Source organism: Alosa alosa, chromosome 19 (assembly GCF_017589495.1).
Source record: "Alosa alosa isolate M-15738 ecotype Scorff River chromosome 19, AALO_Geno_1.1, whole genome shotgun sequence".
In the NCBI taxonomy this organism is placed as follows: domain Eukaryota; kingdom Metazoa; phylum Chordata; class Actinopteri; order Clupeiformes; family Clupeidae; genus Alosa; species Alosa alosa.
Window position 1 is genome coordinate 5,421,207 of NC_063207.1, and position 16,938 is coordinate 5,438,144.

The following is a 16,938-nucleotide window of genomic DNA, read 5'->3' on the forward strand; positions in this document are numbered from 1 at the left end:
CTCTCTCCCTGCCTCTCTCTCTCCCTCTCTCCCTCCCTCTCTCCCTCCCTCCCTCTCTCCCTCTCCCTCCCTCTCTCTCCCTCCCTCTCTCTCTCTCTCCCTCTCTCTCTCTCTCCCTCCCTCTCTCCCTCCCTCCCCTCTCTCTCTCTCTCTTCCTCCCTCTCTCTCTCTCTCCCTCCCTCCCTCTCTCTCTCTCTCTCTCCGGTCCTGTCAGAGTTGTGAGGGAGGGGGCTGGGCTTGGCCCAGAGGGAGGGGTGTGCTTATAAGAGATCTGAGCAACAGCATCTACTGAGTTCTACTAATCACAGCCTGGAGCATCAGGACACTACAGGCACCTCACACACAGACTCAGACTCAGCCTCAGCCTCAGCCTCAGCCACGCACCTGCCTGCCTGCCTGCCCGCCGCCAGGACAAGCCTCCACGTCAGCCGTCCAAACTCTTACACACAGGTGAGTGAGCGCAGGGCATGGAGGGGCTCATTCAGCCACAGCAACGCTGGGGACGATTTAATCCAGAGCTAACTTGAGTGAATCTGTCTCTTTTTACCTCTCCGTCTCCATCTCTGTCTCTCTGTCTTTCTCTTTCTTTGTCCATCTTTCTCTTTCTCCCTCTCTCAAACACACACTCACACACACTCGTTCACTTTCTTTAAATCATGTTGATGTTGTAAGCAATGATTGTTACTCTGTTTTTTTTTTTAAAGCATCTGGGTTGTTACTTTTTGTTTCAATATGAGAAGTTTGTAAAGGGCTATATCATAATTACAGATCTATTTTTCTGGCTGTGTTTGGTTGTGCTTGTGAAGCATGTGGCTCAGTCTGTGCGATTTTAGTGTGGCATATTGGCTCGCACGTGAAGCAGATCAGAAGGCTCTCTCACTAGTAGGAACATAATTCTCACATCACTTTCAATATCATCTCATCATTGATTTTGTCAGGCTAAAAATCGATCTAACTCTAGTTTTACAACACTCTTTTCAACACTTCCATTTTTTTGGTCCTCTACTCCTTTTTTTGTAAGTAGTGTGAGAGAAGAAGATGAGATCGGAAGGAAGTACTTGGTCCCAGTTTCAGGTGCCCAGTGCGCTAAACTGCAGAGGAGATGTTAAATGACGAGCATTCATGTGCTCGGATTCCCCGTCCCATTCACTTCTATATATAGTCTCCACCCATTAAATGCCCATTTACATCCGAGAGAAGATTAAGAGCCTAATTTTCTGTGGGCGCATTTTCAAAGCAAGAAAATTCCCGATAAGAGGACAAAAATATTTAACCTAAAAACTGTTTTGCTTGTGATTAATCAGGCACATTTTCATTTCAAGTCATTTTTTTTTTTGTTCGTTCCTCAGATTAATTAAAAGTCCAATGTTCCATTGCAGCCACTGGTTTATTTCACACCTGGTTTCTTTTCTTTTGTGACAATTGGCTAAGAGGTTGTGCTTAACGCAACACCGAGGGATTAAGACAGCACCAGGGACAGATTAAAACAAACGTTTCTTCACTGAAGTAATTTTTAAACAGCAAATTCTGTTATCAGTGTGCTTGAAATGGCTATAATTGCTCTAGGATTATTTAATCCTTAATCCTGTATAGTATTTTTTCCCCCTCAGGAAATGAGAACATATTTTCTTGTTGAAACCCATTAAATGGTGGTTATCTTTATGGAGCATTCTTTTGCTGGTGTGCTAGGATCAGTGAACAAAAAGTGTTTCAGGAATATTACTATAAACTCTGTGGTTATTACACTGTAGAGTACAAAGAGGGGGACCATATTCCAAACTCATCTCAACCAGTGAGTCACAACTCTTCTGCTCTGGAAGCTGCTGTGAAATGAACTGATGATAAGTTGCTGGCATTGCAAAAGATATATGATAAGATGGTAGTGATAAATTCCTCTTTAAGTCATGCTCAGGACAGATTTTCCTCAGGATTAAAAATGACCACGCTTACTGAAAAGCCTGAAGAAACAGTATGAGATTGTTTTTCTTATCTTGCCTTTAAAAATAGAAAGAAAAACAAAACAAACAATGATTTTTCTAATCAAGAAATTAAGCATTACAGTGGGCTGTGGGCTATGACATGAGATGCATTCACTGACACGGTTCCCCTTACATCTTTAGCTTACAGTCAGTTCTCTTTAGGAGGCATTTCCATTTAATTATCCTGTATTTTCTGTGTGTCAGACAAGCAGGGGGGTTGTGAAAGACGGAGGGGATTTTCTGTTATGTGGACACAGGTAGCCAATAGGACCTGAGTATTTCTCTGAAAAACCATAAGGTCAAGAGATAGACCTGAGTGCAGCAGAAATGCAGGAAGGAATACCCAGCGGATTAGCGTTTTTTTCCCCTCTGTTTTACCAGTGGCAGTGGTAAGAGCCATTCTGTGTGAGGAGGCTGTTTCTTTTTGTTTATCTGATGTCAAGAAGTCATGCCTTTGGATTTGGCCCCAATCTCCAAGAAATTACAGCTTATTTCAATGTGAGAAAATTAGACAACAAAAGCTTCTATGATATCAACGTCTGATTATCAAGACCAATGCCAAACCTGTAGAGATAAGCGGCTTATTGGCCGCAAGATTTCTCTCAGGTTGACAAACAGGTCAATAACTGTCTTTTTGAAGGTAGTATTCTTCGAGTTGTGGGGTTGGTAGTTTCAAAGTTTTTCTTGTGACCTTAATATTCTATCTAGGAATCGAATCTGTAACTATGTGGGGCTCGCTTGATAATCATTTGTTCTTTGTTAAAGCTGATTCATTTAAGATAAAAGGAAAAATAGGAAGCCTTAACAGATCTCTCGCTTCTGGATCTCAGTGATGTGTCTATTCTTTGAAATACCCTTGCCCTGAAGCCATAAGTTCAATCCATCAGTGAAAATAAAATAAAAAATTACCCATCTAATGTGTATCACAACCATGAAACCAAACTAATGCCTTTCTGATTAGATAATCTATCGCCATGTCATGGGTGTCAGGGTGAATCGCGTCTGGCTCTCTCACTGCATTGCAGTGTGGTGAATTGTTTCTCTTTCTCTCTTGTTCTCTCTCTCTCTCTCTCTCTCTCTCGCTTTCTCCCTTTTTCTCTTGCTCATGGTTGATAAAGGAGGAAAAAGGTGCACAAACAGAAAAGGAAAGGTTTTGTGCGGAAGTCAAACAGACAAATGTGGAGGAGGCGAAGAGGCCATATTCACCATATTCACCACTCCGCTGGCACCACAAGGATCATTTTTGAGCTTACTGCACTAAAAAGGTGCATCTTTGCAGAGACGTCTGTCCCATCCAGCCACAAGCATTTGATTCAGAGAGGGGAAACTGAATCCACCCTACATCTGATGTGTCTCTGTGTGGCTCTCTCTATGACCTTCATGATGGTTCACGCTTGTCCCCTTTTGATGGGCTCCCGTCTAGGCAATGTCCAGACCTCTGGCTACACAATCACCATCTGGGTGTGGTGTCTGGACCTTCCTCTGGGTCCAATCAGCCTGTCCGCTGGAACAGGTGGAGGAAAAGTCAAAGTTTTGCTTTGTTACACCCCCTCCCCCACCCCACCCCACACACACACACACACACACATTGTAAGTGGGCGTTGGCTGCCACTGTTGAATGGACTTATTTAGAGACATTATGGCTGATCTTTTATGTTCCATATGGAATCAATTACTGCTGTTAGGTTCTCAAGGTCAATTTGGGATTTATGTTTTAAATGGCTCAGTCTAATTGATCCTCCCTGTGATGTCAGTCATCATGAAGTTAATGATATGTATGGCTGTAAATGCCAGGTCTATATCAAATACATAAACTTGGCATTGAGTCAACAGAATTTTTATATGATTCCAGAGGAATGCATATAAGTATAGACAACTGCAGGGTTTGTCTTATTGAAAAATAGCACCCCTTTTTTTTTGAAGGGACCAACCAACTAGAAGCACAACGTAGTTTGAAACCGTGATGACAAGAATACATCTTTGTAAAAAATAAGTTCTCTGGAGGCCAGAGTGTTCTATAACCCACAAGTAGAATGAGTCACTCAAGTCAAGAGTACGTTCATGGACACTAATGAGTCTTGCTAACACAGCATTTGCATGGCTTGTCTCCGTCCCCTGGTGATGGCTGTCCAGTCCATTTGGCTGGGGGTGGTAGTGAGTGGAGAACATAGCTTTATGGAGGAGACTCAGTGTTTATTTGAAGCCACGGGCTTCTGTAATGACCGCTGTGACAAAGAAAGCAATGAGCCATTGACTTGTGGGACTGTTTGATTTCCAATCTTGATTGACCCAGCATGTGGCTCTCAAGATCTCTCGAGATAGTGAGTCCATCATGATTGAGGAACATTGGTTTTTTTTCTCTCTCTCTCTCGGTGCAAGCAGGCGTTTGGGGCTTTCTTTGTAGGAAATGGACCAGGGAGGAGATCTCATCCCATTCAATTCAATCTGAGTTAAATGAAAATTGGACACTGGCTGGATGATCAAACTATTAGATCAGAGTGAGTTATCAGAACAAACGCCCCAATAACAGAAAGCCAATGCAGGTTTCCTAACCAACTCCCCCTCACACCTAATTCAGATCCAAGAACAGTCTTCTACAGCAGGTGCAATATTTTACACCAACGTGGGTTGTGGAGCCATTATGGCACTTCATATTGAGAAAACAGAAGGCCTGACTCTCATCATGAATCAAGTTTGAAGAGCGATGTTTGGTTTGCACACACGTGCCGCTGAGATGACAAGTCTCCATCTCAATCTGTCAAAGGCTGGACAGATGGCTTCATGACATATAGAGGCTTGGTTGCCATGTGGCTACTGGATGGTCAGGACCACACTGCTCTGCCCTGAGTCCCGCAGAGTCAGACACATTGAGTCACACGCTTGGTTTTGGGAACATTTGGAAAAATCAATAAAAAAAAATAAAAAGTACAGTGTTCATGGCTCAAGAAGAGATGTTAGATTCATACAATCAATCGTAAGAACATTAATAACAACACAGTTCTGTCGTTTTCTTGGCCTTAAAGGTTTGATGTTACAACAAGATTAAGAAATTGGTTTCGTGAGAGACATTAGTTGATATGCTTTTCTCACTCCCTAAATACCCCCAGGCATGCCTTCCATGTCTTCTCTAGAGAGCAAATTTATTGATTTCGGGGCTTTCGATTATCTCTGTTTTGACTCATTTGTTAGTTTGCCTGTTAATTCACCAGCCTTCTGTCCTTTTTTACATAGGTGTGGTCAACATGAATTTCAGCACGGAAGACACACACACACGCACACGCACGCACGCACGCATGCACGCACACACACACACACACACACACACACACACAAAGACACACACACACCTATGCACATGCACTGAAACCCACCAAGAAATCTCTTGGACACTGGCTGGAGATCTCTGAGCCCCTTTAGAAAAATACATAATTTTCTGAAAACTACTGCCGAAGTGAGCATCAAAGTCACACAAAAAAAAATCAATTTGATGACAGCATGTCTCTTGTCTCTCTCTCTCTCTCTGGGTAGCTCTCTTGGCAAAGACAGCCCTGAAACACCTCAGCTGTCTGTGAGAGCTACAGGAACTCACTTAGAGAGAGCTTCTCAGAAGGAAAAAGCTGCCTTAGTCAGAGAGTTGATTTTAAAAGCAGCAGATCAATAAGTGAAGTTAGTCTGCAATTCACTCGGCTCTCCATATTTGTTATATACCAGTTCTGTTTCTTATTTGTTTTTTTTTGTTTTTTTCGTTTTTTTTTTTACAAATTACAAACTTACTCTAGGCAGATATTGATTCCCACATTTGGTCTTCATTGAGATGTGTTCTCAGAAAAGTGTAATGAAGTTAGTTCTGTACCAGAGAACTGATGTGTCAGTCTTGAATCTTCCTGTGTGTGCGCCGGAGAAAGGGAGAGATTAGATGTCTACGGAACAATGCTGGGTGATGGACACGAGCTGTTAATAGAATTGGCTTTGTTATAGATCTGCTCGAGAACAGACAAAGACAGCAGCCGCAGTGCCTTGTCCTGAACACTCACTCCGTCTACACAATTCACTTTAGAAGAAGTTTCTCAGGAGGCAATCAAAGTGTATGTCACAGTTCTTCATGTCTGAGATTGCTCTTGTTCATACGAGAGACACACTCAAAAAACATGGTTGACGTTGTCAGCTTTGAATTGGGAAGACTCTAATAAACTTATAAGGTTCAGGCGTATATCTTATCACAAGATCAAACTTTTTTGCCACTTTTTGCCAGCGCATATGTATAAAGCCAATGAAATTCAATGCAAACATTTGTATATCAATTACACAAGTGCAAGTACAACAGAATAAATAATATTATATTTTACTATATGTACAGGCTATGAGATGTGGTGAAGGCTTAATACAGTTACATTACATGTCATAATCATGTGTAATTCATTAATTGATCAACTAATAGCGTTACAGCAAGTGCATTATTGTTATTATTTTTATGATATTAGTATTTGTGTTGCGTTCGGAGAGCAGTTTTCATGTTGTTGCTTAAGTCTGCTTGATGACTAACTCTGTGCCAGGGTTGTTGGGTCTGACAAAACCCAAAATGGCCGCCTCGCCTCATTATGCCACAAGCGCTAATTCAAACCTCAATTAACCGAGATGATGAGTTTTGCTAATGAAGTACAACAAGATGATGAGTTTGTTTGTTTGTCAACCCCCCCCCCCCCCCTCCATACACACACACACAATCTTTACCAGACTTCCCGAGTTTTCCAAGGTCACAATAGCGTATGACTGCCAGTATAAGGTCGTGTCTGACCAGCCATTCAGGGTCTGACAATGTGGCAAATAATATGAATAATACAAAATGCTCCAGAATTTTCATTTTGACATGTCGTAGTCTGCTGGCACTGAATTCTCTCAGAGTATATTATTATTATTATATTATTATTATCATTAATAGGCAAGAAAGCACCATCTCTCACATCTCTCAGACATCACACACACACACACACACACACACATACACATACATATACACACACACATACACACACATATACACACACACAGTCCATACATTACACATACACACACACACACACACACACACACACACACACACACACACACAGTCCATACATTACAATAGATTAGATTAAGTATAGACATTAGGTCAGGCATTATGGCAAGATGTCTATCTCACTGTCGGTCGTGTCATCATGTCATGGCAGTCTGCAATGTATTTCGTAGCCAATATAGCAGTCAGTCCTTCTCCTAGTAGTTGGGCCAATTTAGCAGTGTCTTTAGGGATCTAAAATGTGGAATTTTGTCTGAGAACTGTAAAAAATATCCCTTTCTTATCTGATTACATTTTGGACAGTAAAGGAGAAAGTGCATCTCTGTCTCAACCTCACCAGTCGTACAGAGTGACCATCTTTTTCTGTTCCAGAATTTCTCTGTGGCACTTAGCCTGTTAACATTTTGATTGCTCTCTCTCTCTCTCTCAAACCTCTCAGTAAACCCCTCTCTCTTAGCCTGTAAGAATCTGTCTCTGCTTTGTATCTCTGATGGTGAAGAGATGGTCTGATTTTGGAAAGCTGATCTGAGATTGGTTTTAGAGTTGACATCTTGGATTTTGATAGCTCTCTCTCTCTCTCTCTCTCTCTCTCTCTCTCTCTCAAACCTCTCAGTAAACCCCTCTCTCTCTGTGTCCTTGATAAAGGTTCCACCCAGCCATGAAGACGCCTCTGTGGATCCTGGTGTTCCTCGGTCTGTTTGCGCCTGGATACAGCGACTGTCAGGGGGACTGCCTCTCCTGCCTTGAACTCCTGCCCAAAGACCAAGCCTTCAACACACTGGTCAGATTTCACTTCACTCCTCAGCCCACAATCAATAATAATCACTAATACCACCGCTGTCAATCATACAGCTGGCAATAGTTCATCATGGATCAGTAATTAATGATATCTTTAAACAGATATTGATCAATTCATTGATCCAGTTTAATTGTCTTGCTTGTCCTTCTCATGGACGTTCACTGAACAATTAACCAGTTATTGAAGAAATACCCGGCAGTTAATGATTTCCCCAAAGCTACCGTTTTAGACATGCATTATTAAGAGTAGGCTAAAATTAGAGCAAATTAAACTAGATGTACCGCATAGCGGTACAAAATATGACCGCCGCTCAGTCCTGTACATCCGTTCCGCGAAAATAAATCACACTTCAATTTGTCTCCATATTTTACTCCATCCCCCACTCTTGAAACTTTTGTGTATGCTTGTTTGGCATGCCTGAGTGTGTGTGTGCGGCTGCACAGAAAGTAGCCTACTGGTGCTGAAAAGGTGAATAGATTGTAGAATAGCCAAAGAAGATGTAGCATTGTTATAAAACCTTTAAAATCTCTAAACAATCACAAGTAGGGCAGTTCATCACAGTTCATCCATTGCAACTGGATTGATGAAAGGTCACTTACACCTGTAGGCTACATTGTATTTGGGAAAAGCAAAAGGTATCAGCATAATGTTATTTATTTATTTATTATGTATTTATAAACAAAAACATCTCTGTCAGTTCCATGCCGTTTTCAACAGCTATCAAAAACAAAGGTCATTTTTGGATGGATGGATTTTTTGTGAATGTTTCTTCTTCTACATAAGATTTTAGTCATCTTTAGTTCATGTAATACTTTATTGTCAATGCACAAATTAAGTAACAGTAGTCTGAAACATTATTGTTAATGCACAAATTAAGTAACAGTAGTCTGAAACGAAATGCTGTTTTACATCTAACCAGTGGTGCGAATAACTGACATGTCCAAATGGGCCTTGATGAAATGCGTCGCTAGACTGTTCATACACATTTTAACGGGCCAAAGTTGAAGAGCTTTTGTCCGTTATTGTTCGTGCAAATATAGGCTGATTCATGTTCCCTTGCATTGTGTAACTCAGGTCCATGCCTAGTCTGGCTTTCATCAGACCAAGCTCAATCTTTTAAGAAATCAAAAAATAAATAGCGGGCAGATCAGGCTGGGTTCACCCAGCCTAGTCCATAGGCACCGATATTGTTTAATTTTTCGATTGAGATATACACGCTCTGGCTATTCTAAATGCAAAAATGCATCAGGGAGTTATGACAAAACGGTAACTAACAAACTAGATCCTAATAGAAAGCTGTTAGCTTCCCTAAGCTACAGGTAGGATTATAAGGTAGGCCTATTTACAACATAAATTGTCAATAGGCTATGCTGGCGACACAAATAAAATCTCCTTTGGAAACCAATGGCTTACGCCTTACAGTATCAAGCGGACTTAACTGCCATATCGTGGCGAAAAGTTAGCCTGGCTAGCGCCACCACTTCTCAATGAGACGTGGTCTGGGAACCAAACGTTCATTTTCTCGTATTTCAAAAAAAAGCCCAGATCCGTTTATTGGGTGCCACGGATGTCTATCAAATGCGTCTTTGCATAGCTCATCATCGTCTTGCTTTCCCCCCTGTTCTGTGATTGGTTCCCTATCTCAGGCGAAAATTTGCTCCATGGTCTCCAGGCTGCCTTAGCAGCGTGAATCAAATCGCGCGCAAGGCAGCATGGGAACACCCAGGCTAGCGAAAAGTTGTAATAACATTCACGCAGCTCCATGAGTCAAGGAAAGCGCGAATGAAGTAGCCACTTCTAAATGGGACCCACTACACAGTAGCTTAAGGTGTGTTGCTAACGCAGCCATAATGAAATGAAGGTGTCATTGTTTGGATACTTCACACACACGTGCTTTTTAATTCCACAGACTACAACTACCAAGCTGGAATCAAAGCACATCGATTCTCCTCTCACACCCTGCACGCACTTAAAACAAAATAAACAGGCGTCTCAGTCTCACGCATGTATAGGCAAAACTGTATCAGACCGGTGTAACGTTGGTAAATCTTCCATTGCACAGAATGATTTTGTAGCACGTGCAATAAATGACAGTCGAAAGATACAAACAGTGCTGCTATTAATTTGCTTGGTATAACTGCATTTATAGTTTTCTACAAATGCAATCAATCAAATGGGCCTCCATCACTCAACCAACGCTAACGGTAACATTACCTAGGTCCTTATTGATATTACAAGATTAACGTACCTGCAGTAAAAACCAAGCATGTCCGATACACATCCTCAGATTTATTTCGGCTTCAAGAAGAAATGGGAATTACACTTCATGTGAACATTGTCCTATCTTTATTAGATGTTCGCTGCGGTAAATTACAGTCCTTGTAGGAAGCGTCCATTGTTTTTCCAACCCACTTTTAACTTCCAACAAAATTACGTCTCACTGCAACGATGCGCCATCTAGTGGACAAACGACTACTTATCGCCAATACTGAAAATGCAGCCATGATGATGATGATGAATATTTATTTTGGCTTTCTTTTAATCCTACTGAATTTGTAATTATGTATCGGCCGTTCTAATACCGATAGTATGTGGGTGCCTGTGTGTGTGCATGTGTATATGTGTGCACCGCCATTTATAGGCCAATGAGTGTACAGTCACTAAATGTACACATAACCTAATTTTTTTAGACCCCCCCCCCATGGATGAAATTCTTCGAAACTTGGCATACCCCCAGAGAATGCCAGGTCAAACCCCCCGGGGACGAAATGAACATTTTCCGTAAAAGTCTAGTGGGGCTACATACCCACCAAATTTCATGTACCCCGGTGGTTCGGTGTCCCGGGTATCAATGACCAAAAATTCAGGAAGTAGATGACGGGAAAAATTCTTGAATTGTGTACATGTGTGCGTGTACAAGTTTATGTTTATGTGTGTGGGTGTGTGTGTGTGTATGTGTATGTGCGTGCTTGTGTGTTTGCCTGCGTATGTGTGTTTGTGCATGTGCATGCATGCGTACATATGTCTGTGTGAGTATGTGTCATACGTATGATTACTGTAAATGTATGTGTGTGCGTGTGTATCTGTTTATGCACATGTGTGCACATGGAATGGGTTAACATGACCCTGGAGGCAAACATATCGGAAAAAATTGGTCATCCTAGGCCCTACAGTTCTCAAGATATTCACAGAGAACTGTGTTCGCCCTACCCTCCTTTCGGGGGTCCAGTCCAGCGGGGGCTACAGATCAAAACGAAAATGACGGTTCCATGCTATCCATGTGAGGGTACATGCCCACCAAGTTTTGTGTACCCCGGTCTTTCAGTGTCCCGGGAATCCTTGTTGGTGTACGTCACTAAATGTACACATAAATTATTTTATTGTAAGGCCCCCCATGAACGAAAGTACACAAAACTTGCCATGCATTTGGAGGGTGTCATAATGATCCTGCACTTTTAATTTCGTGCAGTTTTGACCTTGTCAGCCAGAGATATTGTGATGAAAACACCTAATTTTTTGCTTTTTAATTTTTAACTAGGTGGCGCTATACATGAAATAAGTGGTAATGGGATGGGTTGACATGCCCCCTTAAGACCAACATACATAAAAAAGGTGGACCTCCTAGGCCCTACGGTTCTCGAGATATTCACAGAAAACTGTCTCCGGCCACCTACAGGCCAGTTGGTGTATAGTAACATAAATGAATTTATTGTGTGGCCCCCCCATGAACGGAATTCCACAAAACAGGGTGTCATAATGATCCTACACTTCCAATTTCGTGCAGTTTTGACTATGTTAGGTCACAGATACCTTCAATTACAACACCTCATTTTTACTTTTTTGTGTTTAACTAGGTGGCGCTATACATGAAATGAGTGGTTATGGAATGGGTTGACATGGCCCCTTGAGATCAACATACAAAAAAAAATGGTCCTCCTAAACCCTACGGTTTTCGAGATATTCACAGAAAACTGTGTCTGCCCTACCCTCCTTTCGGGGTCCAGTCCAGCGGGGGCTACAGATCAAAACGAAAAACGATGGTTCCATGCTATCCATGTGGGGTTACATGCCCACCAAGTTTCGTGTACCCCGGTCTTTCAGTGTCCCGGGAATCGTTGACGGAAATTTGGGCATGCGAAAAAGAAAATCTGACTAAACCTATATGACCGCCGCTTCGCTGCGCGGCGGTCATAATTACACCAACAACAAGATTACGTATGTTTCAGGGAAAAAAGTAAGGGATATCGGCTGCCGAGATGTCCTGTTATACGGAATTAATGGACGAGGGCGAGAGGCAAAGAACTCTCCTCCGCATAACAGGACACCTCGAAGGCCGTTATCCCGCTTATCACCCGGTTGCCACTGTAGGCAGTAGTCATGCCGTTATAGCACGCAAAGACAACGCAAGCGGTTCTGCATAGAAAGAAGCCGACTTGTTCAGTTTGTTGTACAACTTCATAGGTGTCCCGTTATTCAGAATTAATAGCCACCCCACCAGCCAATCAGAAAAGAGTATTTCTTCTCTCCGGGTGACACTATGATTTAGCTCAGAACATTTTAGTTGATAGTAATTGAATGCCCTTAGCAGCCCAACAACTAATATAGGTACTCACGTACTTACTGATGCACTTTTTTTTTGTATATTTTTTGGGGGCTTATATGCCTTTAATGTGACAGGATAGTGTAGAATGACAGGAAGTAAGTGGGAGAGAGAGTCGGGGTGGGATCCGGAAAGGACCACGGGGCGGGAGTAGAAACCGGGTCGCCGGCGTACGGTGCAGGTGCCCCAGCCAGTTGTGCCACGGCTGGGGCCCTAGCTGACTCTTTTATTCAAAGTGACTTACAGATACCAATTGCAGGGGCCAGTCCCCCTGGAGCGATTTGGGGTTAAGTGCCTTGCTCAAGGGCACAACAGTAGCAGCCAGATACTTTCTAATGAGGAGACACGGCACTCAAAGAATCTCCCATAGAAATGTATGGGGTTAGTTCGTAACGCAAACATGGCAGTCATCTACACAAAAGTTGACATGTGAATACATCATGCCAATTGTGCCAATCATTTGTTGTAATCTCGCAGCTGGAGCGAGGTTGGTATGTCATGATTTGTGAAGCATTGCGCACGCGCAGTTCTACCCAAAATAGATGCCCGATAAGTGCCCAAAAAGCATTGCAATACGGCCGCCGAGTGGAGGGACTTGCCTAAAAGGACTTTGAAGCAGCCAGGCCTAGCCATGACTTTATTTGTGGCTACTGCATGTTATCCAAGTTCTTTAGCTCCTACACTAGATATTAGCTCCTACACTACCACTACCATAGTACCACTACCATAGATATTAGCTCCTACACTACCATAGATATTAGCTCCTACACTACTGCTACCATAGATATTAGCTCCTACACTACCATAGATATTATCTCCTACACTACCGCTACCATAGATATTAGCTCCTACACTACCATAGATATTAGCTCCTACACTACCACTACCATAGATATTATCTCCTACACTACCGCTACCATAGATATTAGCACCTACACTACCACTACCATAGATATTAGCTCTACACTACCACTACCATATTAGAAAGCTAGACACCGACTTGTTCATCGAGTTCTATCAAAGTCCTTTTAGTCAAGTCCCTCCACTCGGCAGCCATATTGCAATGCTTTTTGGGCACTTATCGGGCATCTATTTCGGCAGAAATGCGAATTGAGTGCTGTGTCTCAGACATCCCAAGTCTCCCGGAAGTTCCGGGAGTCTCCCGCATATTGATAGCGGCTCCCTGACGCCCGCAAATTAGATAAAATCTCCCGGAATCTAGAGTGAGCGATCAAGAGCGCCAAGATGCGAGACCGCGTGTGCATCTGAGTGTAAGCGCATTAACGAGGGAGAGAAAGAGAGGGGTGGTGCGTGTGTGTCTGAGCGCATCCAAGACAGTGATCATCCTGATTGGCCTGTTTCGCTAAATCAACCAATCAGTTTTCAGTGTAGGCGGGCTTTTATGTCTTTTCTCCCGAACTTAATTAATCAGTTCAGTAGAAACAGGAGCGTCATGGTAGAGTCAGTGCCTCAAAAAAAGGAAAATGTAAGACCCATTTCAAAGTGTAGGCTACCCTTGTCTCATAAGAGTAAAACATAATGATGGACCTAGTCTTGCACGCTGCACTGTTTGTAAACAGTGACTTTAGCATTGCCCATAGCGGGTTAAATGATTGCAAAAGACATGTTGAGGTGAGTTTAACAAGTGTCAATTCATGTGCATATTATTCAGGCCTATAGCCTACTAGATGGCTAGTTTCCAAGGCTACATGAAAAGACCAAACTACCAAAATCTACATATTTTATTTTGACAATTTCTATCTATAGGCCTTCCTTATTTGTTGTACTGACATTATTGTATAGGCTAAAGTTTTTTTTTTTTTTTTTTTTTTTGGGGATGCCTCCCTGAAATGACTTTTTGCAAGTTGGGATGTCTGGTGTCTCCTCATTGGAAAGTCTCTGGTTCTATTCGGTGACATATGTAAATGCGGCCGCCATATTTGCTGGGGGCAAACACCTTAGTGTCTATGGGCAACACTTGCCGGTAATCAGAGACACGTATTTGCGTACGCTCTGGAGCCCAATGCGGTATCTAGCTTTCTAACATCTATGCCCATTACCACTACCACTACCCTGATTGCTATAGACCTACAGCTTTACGCAGATGCAGAGTAGTCGGTTCTGGTGTCGGCCTGGTTCTGAGCTTGGGCCGGGGCAGCTCAACTTGTATCTGGGGGGACGTGGGGGATTCAATTATCCCGCCGCATAATTATCGAGCACCACAATTCCACTGTGTGGTGAGAGCTTTGATGGAGAAGTTGATGGAACAGAGCGGCCTCCTGTGGTGTTCACTGGAGACCCCCTCAGGGCTGTTCTCCATCAGTTAATAGCTTGGATGGCCAGAAAAGGGCACATTTCCTCTGTACAGCTACAAAACGGCGTCCCTGGAGCCTGGCTTTTAATTTGCATGGTCGACTAATTGAATTCCTTTGATGAAACAGAAAACATGCAAAAAAAAACAGTTGACGTTTACATATGTCGATGACATATTTGTATTGAGCGTGTATGTTTGTGTCCAGTCTGTCCTTTTTGGTTCACACTCATGATTGATTATAGAAGGACTGAAAAGTGTAAAGCTAAACTTAAAAAAAAGCTAAAAAGTAAACTTCCTGACACATTAAACCATGCAGATAACTACACAACCCTCTGTGGGATAAAAAAAATCACTCCCTCCCCCTAGATGTGGTTGGAGACAACAGTTACAGAGCCGACAGAGCTGACAGAAAAAAGATTTGGGTCACAGAGGTCAACCACCTGTTGTCTCCAACTCACCATCCTAAAAATTGTGAGAAGCAAAGCACAGGTTTCTTTCTATGTTTCACTAACTTCTGGTCACTTTCCGTTCGTTCCCCAATCCATGTGCCCTGCAGGTGTGTCTCGTAGAGTGCCATGGTAACGTCTCTCCAGGCCTCAACTGGGAGATGTGCCGCAAGGTTGTGGAGAAGCCACAGGTACCCTCCCAGTCCCTAGGGGGCGCCATGCTGAAACGCTCCCAGGAGGATGTGGCCAGTCTGCTGCCCCTGGAGCAGGAGGATGGTGGACTGCCCTACTCTGGAGCCTTGCAGAGGTTTGACCATGTGGCCCGGGCACTGGGTCTGGGTCAGCAGGGCGTCAGGAGCCGGACGACCCAGCTGGCGCCCGAGACCGTGGAGGGGAACCAGGAGGACGAGGACGAGGAGGAGGAGGCTGAGGATGAGGAAGACAGGGACGAGGGCGACGGGGTCGCCATCAACCTGACCAAACGCTTCGGCGGCTTCCTGAAGGGCAAGTATGGCTACAAGAAGCTGATGAACCCAGGGAGGTCCTACCAGAAACGTTATGGTGGCTTCATAGGCGTCCGTAAATCTGCCCGAAAGTGGAACAACCAGAAACGTTTCTCTGAGTTTCTAAAGCAGTACCTGGGCATGAGCACCCGATCTAGCGAGTATAAGAGTGTCTCAGCTGACCTCACCCAACAAAATGAGGTCTAAGGCCTTTGTTGATACCTGTCCAGTCACTGTACAAACAAACAAATCCTTTCGTCCACTCCACACTGCAGTTCTTCAGTTCACACAGTGACCTTCTAAACTACGCAACAGAAAGGTCATCCATACACATTTCCTCTTGCTTCTCACACTTAGTCAACCCATCTCAACATTTTTACATGAGGACAAACCACAGCCTATTCCTCGGCCTAAAAGTAGGTCAAAGTTAAATCTGGCTATTGTTGTTGGTAAAAAAAAAAAAATCTTGATTTACTAGCTTGACTGTATCCCGGGAGGCAAGAAGCATCTCAGTTGGAAAACATTTTATGACTAAATACTTATTTTACAAGACGACACTCAGAGAAATCCGAGATAAACAACTCTGTAGAGATAGATCAGATTAGTTTGATAAAAGGAATGAGGGAAAGTTTCTTTCTGTAAAAGTTAGGCCTATTGCCCAGAGCGATATTCGATAATAATCTGCTCATACTGTCAACTACTATCCAATAGGCTCTGTCAAACACTGCCATCTTGTGGCTAAATTGAGAAAGACAACACTTGTCTGAATGATAACCTTGCATATCTAATGAGAGTCCTGTTGCTGGACTAATGTGACTTTAAAAATCCAATGGACATTGTAATATTTGGTTGAACTATACAAATATTTTAATTAATTATACAAGTCATGAAAAATCTGAGAACATATAGAGTTCAGGCACACAGGAAACATTGCCAGGTCTTCTATCTGCGATGATGATGCATTCGTTTCTCCTGATGAGATCTCTATGGTTTAATCCAAGGCTTCTGTCACTACATAGAGATCTAATCAGCTGTGTTTGTGTATATGAAACAACCTGTACGTATGTAAAGTGTTTATTTTGATAATTTCTTTCTGTTGTGTGAAATCATTTGATTGTTCAGAATAACAACTTGTAAATAGGAACAAAGTTGAACATACCAATAAAATAGTTTACTATTTCCTTTGTGGCTTGTCATGCAGCAAATGATTGTGTCTCGAGGTATTTTGTTTGTCCATTGAC

General features: G+C 42.8%; 1 protein-coding gene across 1 annotated transcript; it reads left to right on the forward strand.

The window, feature by feature from the left end:
* Window positions 1-309: 309 nt before the first annotated feature.
* On the forward strand, window positions 310-16,882 carry pnoca (prepronociceptin a). The gene is made up of 3 exons (XM_048228134.1): window positions 310-450; window positions 7,681-7,816; window positions 15,305-16,882. Exons 2-3 carry the CDS (start codon window positions 7,694-7,696, stop codon window positions 15,902-15,904), a joined length of 723 nt encoding a protein of 240 aa, XP_048084091.1. The 5' UTR covers window positions 310-450; window positions 7,681-7,693; the 3' UTR covers window positions 15,905-16,882.
* Window positions 16,883-16,938: the final 56 nt, after the last annotated feature.